This window comes from Olea europaea, unplaced genomic scaffold (assembly GCF_002742605.1).
Source record: "Olea europaea var. sylvestris unplaced genomic scaffold, O_europaea_v1 scaffold1388, whole genome shotgun sequence".
In the NCBI taxonomy this organism is placed as follows: Eukaryota; Viridiplantae; Streptophyta; class Magnoliopsida; order Lamiales; family Oleaceae; genus Olea; species Olea europaea.
Window position 1 is genome coordinate 10,259 of NW_019231398.1, and position 15,874 is coordinate 26,132.

Here is a 15,874-nt window from a genome sequence, read left to right on the forward strand (position 1 = left end):
ATTAGTCGCTGTAAGATAGACACCTGAGTATCAAAATAAAAATAATAATAATAATAAAGTAAGTTGTATAGATTCTCAATTAGTGCTAAAGCAATGATAATATTGTCGTGTGTATTATTAATCTGAATGCTTGAACCTCCAAAGCAAAATGCAAAATAGTACATATTTGCTATCATTTTCATAATGAAAATGGTCTCTGCCATCTTCAAAATGGATTTTTAATGTGTGAATTGTCCAAAAATAATATTATTTTTAATTTTTTTTTCTCTTTACGGGCAGGCGCCGTCCCACCAACCTGTCGGGACGAATTTTTTTGACCCCATTTTGGGCGGGAAGGAGCGGGCAGAATTTTTTGCCATCACTAGATGATGCGGCACCCCACCTCCTTGGGGGGAGGGCACATCGCCCCCTAGCACCTTTATCTTTTTTTCTTATGAAATCCTTCTAGTCAAGAATCAAATCCTGTCATCAAATTTATGAATACGTAAAATACAAATTCATTTTTCCGTTTTTTTTTTCTTTTTTTTTCTTTTTTTTTTTTTGAACAGCATACATATAAGGAGTAACCGGCAACCAAACTCAATACCACATCATATGATGATGAAGAGCATAAGAAGCACATACAGATTATAGAATTCAATCATCAATTTATTTAATTATATTTTCATCAGCATACGTATAAGGAGGAACCGGCACCCAATCTCAATGTCACATCACACGATGACGTGAAGTATAACGAGAGCTCACTCAATAGTTTAATCTTGAACTCCTAGTCTTCACCACGGCTTAAATTTTTTGTACTGCAGTTTTGTTGGTCGGAAGTCGTACGTTTTTTATATTCACATGGAACAAAATACTCCCGTGTGTGGTGCTCATTCCATTTAACTGACAAGATTATAAATCCATAAAATTTAGCATAGTTTCCTCATTAATCATAAAAGAATCTGATACCAAATACACGACAATGAAGTTCAAGAAAGATAAAATAAGTTCACGATCATTTTGCAGTACATTCACAACGATGTTTCAGCTTTAACAAAATGACTCGAAGAGAAGGGGATGGCCGAGAGGAAACATAGCCAGCAGAATAACTAGTCTTAGAACCCCTACGATTTGAGTGAACAAAAGACTAAATTCAAGTTGATATGCAAGCAAGTTAAAAGAAATGAAAACTAAATCACAAAGAGACAGCATGCAGAAGAAATTCAATCATCCTCCATATCGATTCTAAGTTTCATAATTTCTCCTGGAGAATTTTGGGGGTCTCGATTTTTCCAGTACGGTAACTTCCATATGTTCCGGACACTTATAATATGTTTCTAAGCCTTTCCCGATGCCAAAAATTCCGACATGACGATACTTGCGACTTTACAAGAGTCCAAACAAGTGACTAAACAGGAGAGAATATGCAGTGAAGAACAATCCAACACTTAGCCAATACAGTAGCATAATCAGATGCAAGAGTATAACTTAGCTTGGTAGCAACTACTTATACTAATTATATGCAGGCAAACGCGCTCATCGGTATCAAAACGAGGCATTCCTGTCAAACTACCAGAAAGACAGAGTATAATGAAAAAATACAGCTTACAAAATGCAACTTTACGGCTGGATCATTTGGAGAGAGCAGAAGTCAACTTCTCCTTCAATTGTTCAGCAGTATCACCCAAAGTTTCAAGAGAGAAAGTATGAACCACCTGACCAGTGTCGGATATGGAAACATTCGATTCTTGGACGACAGCTTGATGCTCCCTCAGTGTCTTTACAACACGAGATACCGGGTGAGAATCTAAGGGGAATTTCACTCGTACAATTGCATCATTGTGCCTTTCATAGAAATCCATTTCAGGGATATCATCATTCTTTTGCATATTACTCACCATCTCTTTCTCAGCTTCCAAGATTCTTATCTTTGTCTGAAGATCTGTGATATAGGCAATCGCATCACCAAGTAGAGACGCCTTGTCCATCTTTGAGATATTTGGCACCACAGCTCTTAATGCGTAAAAACGCTGATTAAGCTTCTCACGTCTCTGTCTTTCCGCTTCCACGTGATTCAGTGGTTCTTCCCTCCCATTGGCGGGCTTCCTGCCTCTCTTTCTAGGCTTTCGGTCATCACCAAGAAGTAAAGAATCCTCAATAGTTTGATCCATACTAGAAACCATATCTTGGGCATTTGATCCCCTGACAATAATCTGGTTCATCTGCGGAAACAGTTTTGCTTCACCTTCATCACTGTGGTGCCCATTTGACGAGTTCCCATAAACTCGAGCACTGCCTATTTGTACATCGTACGGTTCTGAAGAAAAACCAGAATCATCTTCCATCTTCGGTGAAAAATTTATGCTGATAGGACCTGATTTGGAACCCCCAAGACTGAGTTCTTGCCCGAATATTTTGGGATTAACTTTTGGCTGAATTGAGTTTGGTTTGCAGACTATAGATTTTGCCAACTTAATGACATTCTGGTCCTCGGGAATCGAGTTAATGGAACCAATCTCCACAACTCCTGATTTCAATGGAATAAACGCCACCGTCTCCAAATGAGCAGATTTTGCTAAATATGATCTCGACTGATAGTGTTCTAAACAGCTTTTCACATCAGAAACCCAAATTGATCTGCCAGAATTAAATGACTGGGAAGGAATTGAGGGCTTATCGAAGGGAAATGCAAAGTACATCGACGTGAGATAAAACATCTCAACATCAGAAACCCGATCCAACTTAGCAACCATCTTATCATTATTCGATCGCCCAAAACACGCGAGAATCTTCAGAAGCACTAGTTTTTTCCGGTCTCCTTCAGCTGTTTTTTGACTATCAGATGAAATTCCATCTTTATCCTCACCTTCCTTTGATTCTTTAAGATGCCCATCCCCCCATATCAAGGCTGATTTACAAGATTTCGATTTTGCTACTTTCCAATAGATGGCATAAGTCCAATCTGACCCTTCAACAATCTTGCACAGACCCTGAAGGACTCCCAGATCTCCACTCAAGCCAGTGAACTCTGACAACACATTATTTGAAGCCGACCACACAAAGTATTCGGTGGCTTCGCTGCCTAAAACACCTTCCACCATAGATTTATCCTCTTCATTTAACCAAAACTTATCCGCCATCTTTCAACACTTCGCAAAATCAGTGCCCTCAAGAACGGTGCAACAGAATTCAATTTTCAGAAATTGACTAGAGAGACTAAAATCTCACACAATCCTCAAATTTTACAACCTAATTCAGAAGTCAGAAGTACTTGGTTTTTCCCCCAAAATGAAAAAATACACCCAGAATCTTAAAAAAGTTACAATTGAGGTTCTTTCTAAAAGACCACTTGTATCAATAAAGTCCCTAGATTTTAAACTTCAAATCTTAGAATCTGGAAACCTCAAGTTACCTACAAAAATAACTTGTTGAAAACCTCAAAACTGAGAATTCAACCCAAAAAAGTGAAATCCTAATTTTTTTTCCCCGACGGAAACCCAAAATCAAGAATTTTTATTCAGGGAAACAAGGGTGCCTAAAAAAACTTACGAACACAGGTCACACAAAAGAACCCTATAAAATCTTGAACTTCAAAAACTTACTTCACTTTTAAATCAAGCATTTGAGGAATCTCTCGAAAAAATTAAACCTTAAAATTGTCGAGTCTTGAACTAACCACAATTGCTCAAGTTACACCCTCTCAGAAAAGAAAAAGGGCAAAAAAAAAACAATTCCTAGATTCTTCTGCTGCATTTCACCAAAAAAAGAACAGCTTCAAGTTTTATTTTGGAGGGAAAAATTCAAGAATATGAGGAATACTCAGGATTAAGGATTCAAAGCATGTTTCATTAAGATTTATAGAGCAAACTACCTGAAACGAAAGATGGATACGTGGATCTGTTGCATGTTATACGTGAAGTCGCTCGTGGTTCATGTGAGTTCAACCACTTTGGATCTGAAACACACCATTTTGGTTGCCGTCTATTTTTGTTTTGCTTATATAAGTGACAAAAATAAATGTTTTTTTCTTTTTCTTTTGGATATTGAACCCACTCGTGATAAAGAATAAAACCAGACATGTATCAATCGTGCTACACTTACAGAAAGAGGATCTCACAGGGCGTCAATAGAATGATGTGGCATTATTGTAGAATAAATAAATAAACAATTCCTGCCCAAAATAAATGCAATCATTCCTGATTCGTAATCTCCCTTCTCCTCCTAAAGCCCTAGAAATCACGCGAAGAAAATGTCGATCGAACTCTGTTCGGCGCCTCCATCCACAACGCCATAGTGTTATACAAACCCAAATCGAACGCCCCTCATGCTTCCCCTGCTCTCCAATTGTAACTCCCCGAAATCTTAACCGCTCGAAGCCGTTGCCTAGGTCAAAACCATCGCAGTCGACATCCGACCATCATCTTCGTCCACATACGCTACACTCATCTCTAGCTTAGTACGTCTCCATCGTCCAAAATCGCTGTCCTCAGAACGACCTCCGAGCAACGACACACAGAAGGTGTGTTTGAGATTGCACTTGCACCTTTCTTCTTGCTACATATGGAATCATCTTATAATTACATGGAAATTATACAGTTAGAACAAGTGACATTGTTCTTCATCTTGAACTGATTATCAATGTTGTTTCTGAATTGGGAAAGTTTCTATAATAATATAGAGTAATTTGCCTCCGGAAGTGGCGTTCATATAACCAAAAAATGCTTCCTACGAACTGCATTTCATAATGTGAAATGTTTTGCTCGAAAATCGCCGATTTTGCTGAAATATGTGGTCTGCGGTGTATGTTAAGCTTGCAGTGTAACGATTTATATAGTTGTCTGCATATTAGTTTGTGTAGTAATGACATTGAATTTGTTTTTTTGATTTGTCGGGTAGGATGGGAGGATGGAATGTTGGCATTTGTCACAGTTGTAGAAGCACGAAGCACTCCTTTATTGATTGCCGAGTAAAATGACAATGTCCATGGTGCGCACTCGGATTGGAGATGTGTTTTGAGGTTGAAAGGACGACTAGTAATAAAGGGCGATTATTCAGAACCTGTAGTAGTAAGTGTGGATATTTTGATTGGGTCGTCAATGAAGAAGGAAGTGGAGAATCGAGTACTATTAATGAGGCATTTCATCCTCCGGCTATCGAAGAAGTCGATGACTTGCCAAGCATGTTCGACAGTTTGGCTCGAATAGCTGAAAAACGAGATATTGAGATCTCATTGAACGTGACATTTCGTAAGGGAAAGCGAAGCGAGGACATGAATGGCAAAAGAGAAGCCCACGATTGATGTTTATCATATAGCCAGTTTTCGAAGTTTCTGATACAATGGTTTCTTTCCTGTTGGATAAATGTTGTCCAATATGATCCTTTAATGACATGGTGAAAATATGTTTTGTAGAGATAACTCATACTTTGGCTATATTGTGTTGGCATTATGATGTTTTGTAGTTCAATTGTTGGTAGTCTATGGAATCTGTGGTGTAGCAGTAGGATTTTCTTCTTTGTGGAAAGTATGACTTGTAGGTTATCCTGGTTGGTGAATGCAATCCTTGTTTATTAATGTTATGGTTTTTGGATTTGCTCGGAATTTATTAATATTATGGTTTTTGTCTTGGTTGGTGACCTTGTATATCTTGCAATCTCATCCAACAAACAAATGAATGGCCAATGGAAGATAAAGATTTTATTACTCATAATAATGTCCGAGTCCAAAATACTATGGAGAACACAAACTTAAAATACACAGGATGACAACAAATGGTAATAACATAGCAGAGGCTGATCATAGGGGAAGGCAGAAGACTGTTCAACCACTACAAAATACTACTCCAATCTTGTGGGAAAACCCCTGTTCGACCAATACAACATTCATTTGTTATGTCTTCCTCCAGGATTTCACTTGTCATACGAGCGTCTGTCATTGTTCTAATCATACAACAGAGGCCGATCATAGGGGAGGGTAGAAGACTGATTTGCAACTTGTGAAGCTCCTTGGGAAGAATTTGCGGCAATGACCTGATAAAAAAGACAGTGACAAGAAATTAGCCCCATGTGAACCCCACCAAAATAGTACACAGATAAATCTTGTATGTTCAAACACACTTCATTAATAAATTAATGAAAAGGAAATCACAGAATCGGACATATTAGCTACAACGTGGATAACCTTCTCTCAAAGAGTACAAGAAAAAAAGACTTGAAAGACAAGGCGGCTCCATTTTTCTCTAGTTTATGATCATGTTAAGTGCTGCCAACAATTCAAATCTTAAACAGCACTTGACCGTTCATAAGCAAAATTATTCAGATTTGAGTATTGGGAAATATAAATTTTAAAGAATTGGCCTCAAAATTGTAGAATAACAGCAAGGCCTTCAGACCATTCCTCGCAGTGGATGATGTTCCTCATACAATGGATTGGTTTCCTTCCCTTTCACTAACCTCAAACAAATACATAATTGAAATGCTATCTTAGAGGACAGTTTAAATAAATAAATGTGTTTCAAGCTCTTACAATTATTAAATCATAATTCTTTTCCATCACAATTTCTAAATCGCATACTTTACAAATATTACTTCTAAACAGTATCCTCTACCACTAAAGGCACTAAACAATACATGGGCACAATCAAGAGTGCCAGGCCACAAGTCTAATTTAAAAATCGTTAAACCAAAACCACCCTTTTAAGCTTAAAATCAAGGACCCCTTCAACAAAAGCTAAAAATTTAGACTCCATATTTTGCTTACATGTTACACAACTAGCTGTGGCTAATCTGCTGGATGTCCATATTTCAATTTCATAATCATAGACTAGAAAATAACATTTTGGTGTAAGTAAAAAAACCAGAACACAAAAAGGATACAAAATGAAAAGTCTATCAGAAAATGCTAAAATATGCGCCATTTTAGTCGTGGCTGGGGGGTCGAACAGGTGATTTTTCTTTCAAATACAAGTTACTTTGAGTAACCTTTTTTTTCCCCAAACAAGTTTTTGATGCATAACTTTTTATTACTTTAAAAGATTACTTCTTTTATTACTTATTTGCTAATAAGGGAACTCATGATTAGACTTGTATAACTTCTATATTCCTATAAATTAGAAATATAGAAGTCTTGTTTATAAGGTTACAAATAAACGATTTATATTAACTAAACAAGGCCAAAATTATAAAAATAATATAAGAGAATCGGAAAAACATGCCAAGAATAAGAAAGGTCCTGTTCTTTTCAAGCTTTAGAAATTGTAATATCGAGGAAAATAAAAGAGAAAAAGTAGCAGACAGGGGTCCCTATTCTTAGGGGAAATTAACAGAAATGAAATGTACAAAGGTTGAAGGACCAAAAACAAGAGTTGAAACAAGACACAATCTGTCGATGGAGTTGTCTGTTTGATTCATCACTAATTGAGACATATGATGCCAAACATCCAAAGTTTGAGAATTTGTGTGCATTCATCTACTTATGAAATTTATCCTAATTGCTTTTCATATTGAGTAAGCATGCATATCTTTTTGGGCTCTGAAAAATTGCCGAATGGTGAACATTAGGAGATAATTAATTGATAAACTTTAAAAGAAATGAAAAATTACATTCTCAAGAAACGAACAAGAAGTAAAACTTTCACCTGATCGGAATTTAACCCAACTTCACCCATTCCGATAAATGTAGCACCTTGCTGCGGAAAAGGTGGTGGAGCAAAGTACGGACCCGAGGATTGAAATTGAATTGTGGCATTAGTCGACGAGGGGGGATCAAAGTAGACGAAGGTAGTTGTTGGGTAAACATTTGGCTCATGGAATCCCCCTACATCAAATAAGAACGTAAACGCACATTCATCAACTTAAAACTAGGAAAAATCCATAAACATACCAACAATAGCTAGGAATATGAGAATGGTGTTGGTTGCAAACATTGAAGTTCTGGAGTGATATGCACAACCGGTGCAGCGGCTTCCACGGGAAAATGACTATCATTTGGTCTCTTCCCTTTGCATTTAGTCGAAGCAATCTACATATAAATCGAACATTAAATGATTTTGTAATTGAGATCCTTTATGATTAAAGGGTTTAGTACAATGACATACCTTCGCTTTTTTCAAAGTCGACTCCAACGAGCCCTTTTTTCGAAGTTTTCTTGGTGCCCCCTTCCTGTTCGATAATTTGGGATCTAATATGCTTGTGGTGGCGGTATTTTGTGAATCATTACTTTGGCTCGCTATGTGACTAGTAGCCTGCGAAATAACATTATTGCCACAACTAGAATTCAAAGACCGTAACTCTGCAGCTTGACATTTTATCCAATCCATAATCGCACGTCGTCAGCGCAAGCAAGGTCTGCCACCTCTACAAATGCCTGAACATGTCATCGTACCTCGTTTGTTCAGGAGTGCTAACCAGCCCAACGTACTTCACGGGAACCCTTGTATGTGTTCTACTGACATCACTTCGCCATCTCCGCACTATATACCTCTCTGGCATTTCTGTGATGTCATTACAGTCTAAGACGGTGATCGCACGCCTGCATATAATTCTTCGAAACTCAAACAAATGGCAGCTGCAAATAACTTCACATGTGTCGTTTCGATACGAGATATTGTATGTTTTCTTCTTCCTACCCCCAAGGCAGTTCACAAACTCCCGAACCTCGTAAGTCGTCCCAAAACACCCTTCTGTGACTGAAGTGACATCACAGTACATCTTTCTTGTGAACTCCTCTTGCACTTTCTTGAACTTCAAAATAGTGTAAGCAGACTGAAATCGCTTCTCCATTTCAAATGTTGTTGCTCACTCTCAATTTTGGATTCTTTGTTCTAATGCGAGTACCCAATGTTATGATTTTGCATGAAGCCTACATAATAAGCAAAAGAATTATGATTTTATAGAAAAACTGCATATAACAGCAATACAGTCAATTTTAAAACTAAATTACCATATTTTTCCTCAGAACCACACAAACAAGATAAATGTCGATATAGTTTGTACTTGTTTATATTGGGAATAGCACTTCCAAGATCAGTCACACAGTTTAGCATTTCCAAATAAAACCGTAATAATTGTTTGGGGAGAGTGGCACGCGTGAGCAAAATAAGAGTTGCCTTGCATATCTACCATCTGTGAAGCTGAAATTTCCAAGCGTTACTTGAATAACACTAATGTATATATAACTATTAGATGTATTCGTGGTGTGAAAATTTTCATTTTCATTAGAGGAAATTATTTTGATAACACTGTAGGTTTCACTTTCAGGAAGAAAATACATCTTCATATTTATCAATTGATTTTACTAGTAGCAAATATTGATTATAATTTGATCCTAATGCATGCTGCCACAAAAAAATGTTAATCCATTAAGGTTAACATAATTCAAATCAATTACCAGTTAATGTGAGAAGAAGGTCCAACCTGAATAGCAACTCCAGCAGATCAAAATCTACAGAAAGTTTATAATGCATTAATTTTTTAGACAACATTACTTAATATATATCTCCATTTTCGAATTCAAATTATTTTGTATGATTGATCCTAAAATATAAGGTGATAAGTAACAATATTAAAGGCTTTCACATATTGAAAATATGGAGCAGATCTACCACAGAGAGAACAAAGCTCTCACACAGGAGGACCATTAAAATTCAATTGGTGTTATAAATTAAGATTCCAAAAAATATACTTGTAAGCAGAGCAAGACGCCATAATTTAATTTTTGACCACCCACTTCTCAGACAATTTGATCTCTAACAAAACCTCAAGGTTGGCAATGTCCGCATTAATCAACATACGTTTTATACATTTCTAGGTAACACTAATTGGAAAGTTACACATAACAAATGCACACTATTACTAAAGTCTACCGCATCATTTCTCATCGTATATGATTCGCGGTTGGAAGACACTCCGAAATGGGACATTCACAATGTGGCTTCGGAACAAATTCCTACGCTGTTCGGTCGGAGAGGGAAACAATCTCTGCTAGGTTGGGCGTCGGGTCAGCTCACGCTGCAAGTGTTTCGACTGAAAATGTGAGCTTGTTTCGGAGAGGGAAACAATTTGCTGCAATGGGCGTCGGGTCAGCTCGCGCCGCAAGTGTTTCAGTCGAAAATGTGAGCTTCTTTTTGGGGAAATACAAATGGGCGTGGGGAAATCTCAAGCTGCAAGTGTTATAACCGAAAATGCGAGCTTCTATTTAGGGAAATACAAAGGAAAATGGAGTAGGGAATTTTTTCTTGTAGATGTATACGGCTTCTTTGCAAGCATTTTTCCATTTCTTTCGGGCTTCTATTCGGGGAAACAAAGTGGAAAATAGCAATGCGGGTGTTTTTGTTGAATTTTTTAGTGCCACCAGATTTCCCTCCCTTTTTCTACCCTTTTTTTCCACGTCAGCTATTTTCAAAATTCTATAAAGCTTCTGTAATAACATTTCTGGACACCTAGCATTATTGGACGTACATAGTTGATTTTGATAGGTAGTGCACAGGGCACTCACATGTGAGTGTGGATCCCACGTCAGCCCCATATAATTAAAAACTGCACAAAAAATACTGCCTCCTCTACTATGAGAGGCATGTAGAGCCTCTGTAAAAACTTTTTCTGGAAGTTTATAAATGGGGGCAAGTTTAGTCTAGGGATGGCAATGGGGTGAGTATGGGAAGATTTGGCCATTTCCACTCCCATTCCGTCGGGTATTTTTGTTATATTATCTCATACCCACACCCGATTAAAGCGGGACGGGGCGGGGCAAGTCTCTTGCCCCATTTATCGCGACATTTATTTTTTCTTTTTAATTTTTTAATTTTATTTTTTATGTCCTTAATTAGTAAATAGTATTACTTTTTTACCAATTTGTTAGAAACAACTTATTTTCTCTTTAAAAAGGATGATAAATCTATTATTTTTGTTTGATAAAAACTTAAATTTGAAATTAATATTAAATGGGACGGATAATGGAGCGGGGAAATGTTTCTCCTACCTATCCCATACACACTTCGGGACAATGACCCGCGCCCCATACCCATCCCATGTAGCCGGTTAGGCGAGTATTATGAATTCCATTCGGGGGCCCACGGGAATCGAGTTAAACGAGTTTTTTTGTTATCCCTACTTTTTTAACATTATTTCAACCACACATTTTTCAATAAAATAATATTACATGCAAATTCAAAAAAATTTCTGATTTTTTAACCACACATTTCTCATCAACGCACTGTTCAAAAATTCATTCTTATTAAAAGAATGGGCTCAAACAAGGGCTTAATTTGCTCGTACTCGTTTATAGAACAAGTCAAGTGCGAGACTATTTGTTCAATCAAGTTGTTGTTTGACTCGTCCCACTTATTATAACTATAGACTAACGTCACAGTTATTGAAAACTTTTTTCAACCGATTGAAGTATTGAATATTTAATTTATTGTGCATTCGACATTATATTCAAATCGACATTCTCGTATTATATTGCCTATATAAATTGATGTTCTCGTTTTTGTTTCGTGATTATATAAATTGATATTACCGTTCTTGTTTTCTTTTCCCCTACTTGAAAAGATTCAATGAGTTTTTTTTTTTAATCAAATAAAATTTGCATTGTTTATATCGATCGAGTGTGACACTATATAATCGGGGCATGCTAAATTGCAAAAAATTTAGTTAAGTACTTGTTGATAGCCGTTCGGATGTCAAGTAATTTTCAAAAATATTCACTTAGTTTAATCATAAGTGAATTTCACCTACTATAGAGTAATTTTTTATTTTTATTTTTTTACATTAACTTCAAAATAAGTAGTTACCTTATTTCTAATTTTGATACAATTTTAAAATTTATTTTTCAAATAAACATGTTTAGACTTGAATTGTTTTTCTTGTTAGCATGAATAAAGATCAATTATTAATAGTAACTATAAATCAAACTCCAAATCACTTAATAATAATATTTCTCAATCTTTTTATTGTAGCTTGCTCAAACAAGAAGCATGAGAGTTTATTACAACATTGTTAACTGTAATGATCCATTAAATGCACCCTTCAGTAAGGATGGCAACAGAACGGGACGGGACGGGGATGGAGCAACTTTTTGCCCTGTTTAATTTTTTTATGTTTTTATTTTTTTATATTTTCAAAATTTTGAGTTATGTCATTATTAAAAAATAAAATACAAATTTAAAATGGATTTTAACGGGTGAATTGTTTTGAAATAAAATTATTTTTAATCTTTTTTTCTTTTTTCCCCTTCACGAGGGCGAGGCTTCCTCGCCCAACCCCTGCCCCATGCCCCGCGACGGGGCGCCCCGCCTTTCCCTGTCCCGCCAACCCGTTCGGGATGGGTTTTTTGCCATCACTACCCTCAAGCCACTACTCACGCCCCTGTCACAATTTATTCGTTATATGTTTGACATTATCTACCATATATAAAAAAGAAGGATTGAGAAAAAAAAACTTTTGAATATCAATTTTATCCTTATATATTTAGCTATATGTCAAATATACCTCCATTCCACACCCACTTTTAATTAACCCCGTTTGAGCCATATTAATATAAGAATAAAAATGAAAAATATAGTCATTACGGACCCCACACAAGAGATAAATTTTCAAATATGGTAGTTTGATGTGATAGATAATGGTCATATTTTTCATTTTAATGAGTAAATAATAGGAAACAAACAGGAGCTAAATGTTTATATCCAAAGCTAAATAGCTAATCATGATCATAACGTTAATTTTTCATATCGTTTCGTTTCCATTCGTTCAAATTGCAATTTTATCCACTTCAATCTCATGTACAATTCTTCTTCTTTCCTCTTTCTGATGATTCTGCCCCATGTTGCAATGGACACATTTGTCCTTGATATTTTTTTGGCCAACCAATAATAGTCTTATGTATTTACAAGCTAATTTGATCCATCCTCCTAATTTTCATTGATTTGGCCTATATTAGTAGATAATCACAATATCCTTAATTTCTTTTTAAGGACATTAATTCATACATTTTGGTTTATTTGGTTATATTATCTTATTAGTAGATAATAATTTTCTAACCCTTCGATCTTCCTAATTTATACAGCATGGAAACATGCTTTTTATAAACCAAAAGTTAATGAATTGCAATGTTCTTCTTTCCTCTCTCTCCGTTTAAGTATCAACTACTATACCAAGATGATGAATGAAGAAAAGCCACCAAAACGAATGTGATCTTTTAAACGAAGCTATTTTGGATCTTCTTTCTTTCAGAATGTGGGTTTCTTCTGGAAGTTCAAACCAAATTGCGAGTGTCCACAAGCACAATGCAAAACTAATTAGATATATAATTTGCAATCCAAGTGGTTGCATATTTGGATGTCCTCTTTTGTACATTTTTCTTTGTTAATTATAATGTTTTAGCAGACAAATATTGGGTAATTGGCACAAAACGTCCTTACCTTTCAAGTCTATTGTGGAAAACGTCCCTACCTTTCATTTTTTGGCATTTTTGCCCTCATTTCAACCTTTCTTTGCTCTGGACGTCCTTCCATTCATATTTCGTTAGTTTTTCCGTTAATTAAAGGGTAATTGGCACAAAACGTCCCTACCTTTCAAGTCTATTGTGGAAAACGTCCCTACCTTTCATTTTTTGGCATTTTTGCCCTCATTTCAACCTTTCTTTGCGCTAGACGTCATTCCATCCATATTCCGTCAGTTTTTCCGTTAATTAAATACAAAAATACTTTTTTTCTTTCCATAAACAAGGGTAAAATTGTCCTCACCCACTTCACCCCTTTTTCCCGCCATCAACTTAGTCCATAAGTAATAGTAGCAGCGACATGAATATGAAAATACTTTAAATGATTAAGTAAAATAAAGAAAAAATATCGTGAACACATTATATTTCACAATTCCACAACTACTGTTGTTGTCATCTTGTGTCACTGGAAAATTTTAGAAAGACATATTAAACGGGTAGTTAATTTATAATGAGTCAATTTAAAATGAGCCATTCATCTTCTCCATTGAGCCAAAAAGAGCCATTCACCATTTTGGCTCATTATAAATTGATTACCCATTTAATATGTTTTTCTAAATTTTTCCAGTGATACAAGATGACAGCAACAGTAATTGTGGAATTGTGAAATATAATGTGTTCACGATATTTTTTCTTTATTTTACTTAATCATTTAAAGTATTTTCAGATTCATGTTGCTCATACTGTTACTTATGGACTAAGTTGATGGCGGGAAAAAGGGGTGAAGTGGGTGAGGACAATTTTACCCTTGTTTATGGAAAGAAAAAGGTATTTTTGTATTTAATTAACGGAAAAACTGACGGAATATGGACGGAAGGACGTCCAGCGCAAAGAAAGGTTGAAATGAGGGCAAAAATGCCAAAAAATGAAAGGTAGGGACGTTTTCCACAATAGACTTGAAAGGTAGGGACGTTTTGTGCCAATTACCCGAATGTTTAACGGAAAAACTGACGGAATATGGACGGAAGGACGTCCAGCGCAAAGAAAGGTTGAAATGAGGGCAAAAATGCCAAAAAATGAAAGGTAGGAACGTTTTCCACAATAAACTTGAAAGGTAGGGACGTTTTGTGCCAATTACCTGACAAATATTCATCAAGCATAAGGATGGTTGGTTCTATGAGTAAATTAAAATATTTTAGTGCACTTGTTCAAATTTTTGGCGTGGCTCACTTATTTACATTATTTACTCTGCCAACAAAAATGACTTGCAAACATAGCTACAAGCCTACAACAAATATTACTATATAATTTCTTGATATTTTTTGCAATAAAAAGATTTTCCTTATAAGGGTTTTTTTAGTGAACTGACTACTTATGGCTTGGCCTTTTCTTCCGGGTATTTGTTATATGATTGGTGCTTGGAAGTAGTGATGGGATTAAGGGGTAAGGTTACGAAAGATACATCAGCTTTTTCATTCTCTTTTCTTATGTTTTAATCCCATTTTCCCTCTTTAATTATGTTTTTAACCATTTTTTCATTCTTTTTCTTCTGTTTTAATCCCATTTTCCTCCTTAAATTATGTCTTTAACTATTTTTTCATCTGTTTTAATCCGATTTTCCCCTTCATTTTTGTTATGTATTTAACTATTTTGTTTTCCTTTTAAAAAAACTATATATATGATACCTAACATTAAGAAAATGAAGGAGAAGAGATCCATATATTAATTAATTCATGTCCCCATTGATTTCATACTTAGTCCTGATAGAAGAAATGTCGAAAAATCATTAGTATATGACATGTAATGTGCTTTGTGAGATATAAAACTTTCCCTACAATATATGGTAAAGACTATTAATACATATGACATACCTCAACTTATTGATACATTTCGCAATGAACCCAATGAAAAAGAATTTTTAGATGAACTCTGTCGAAGTTCCAAATGTTGATATTCAAACAACATTAAAATTTAGAACAAAAACATGCTCGAAAGAATGAACCATTGTTTTTTTTTTTTTTTTTTTTAAATCGATGGACCTGATGATACAGAAAACACCTTTCTATGTCATGCTTTACTGGCAAAGGTTCAATATCAGAAGATGATAACACTTGCGACAACAACTTCAGGTATAGCAGCATCAATAATGCCAAGAGGTAGAATCGCCCATTCAAGATTCAATATTCCACTTCAGACTAATGAATCAACAATACAAAACTTATAATATGGGATGAAGCACCAATAACCAATACAAACACAATAGAAATAGTTGATATAACTTTAAGAGATATCTTGGATAGTTCAAAATCATTTGACGGAAAGATTTTTGTATTCGTTGGTTTAAAAGCAACAAGACAACAAATAATCAACTAGAGTTTGATTAGATCGTATCTTTAAGAGAAATTGAAAAAGCTGCAACTAAACCCTTATATGGGCTCCATTTTTCCAAAAAAT

General features: G+C 35.6%; 2 protein-coding genes across 2 annotated transcripts; both read right to left on the bottom strand.

Moving 5' to 3' along the window:
* Positions 1-965: 965 nt before the first annotated feature.
* LOC111375538 (transcription factor bHLH3-like) lies at positions 966-4,016 on the bottom strand. The gene has a single exon (XM_022998372.1). It carries the CDS (start codon positions 3,120-3,122, stop codon positions 1,614-1,616), a length of 1,509 nt encoding a protein of 502 aa, XP_022854140.1. The 5' UTR covers positions 3,123-4,016; the 3' UTR covers positions 966-1,613.
* Positions 4,017-7,870: 3,854 nt separating this feature from the next.
* On the bottom strand, positions 7,871-8,530 carry LOC111375555. The gene is made up of 2 exons (XM_022998394.1): positions 8,076-8,530; positions 7,871-7,999 (listed from the first exon to the last, which is right to left on the bottom strand). Exons 1-2 carry the CDS (start codon positions 8,295-8,297, stop codon positions 7,871-7,873), a joined length of 351 nt encoding a protein of 116 aa, XP_022854162.1. The 5' UTR covers positions 8,298-8,530.
* Between the last annotated feature and the right edge of the window lie 7,344 nt (positions 8,531-15,874).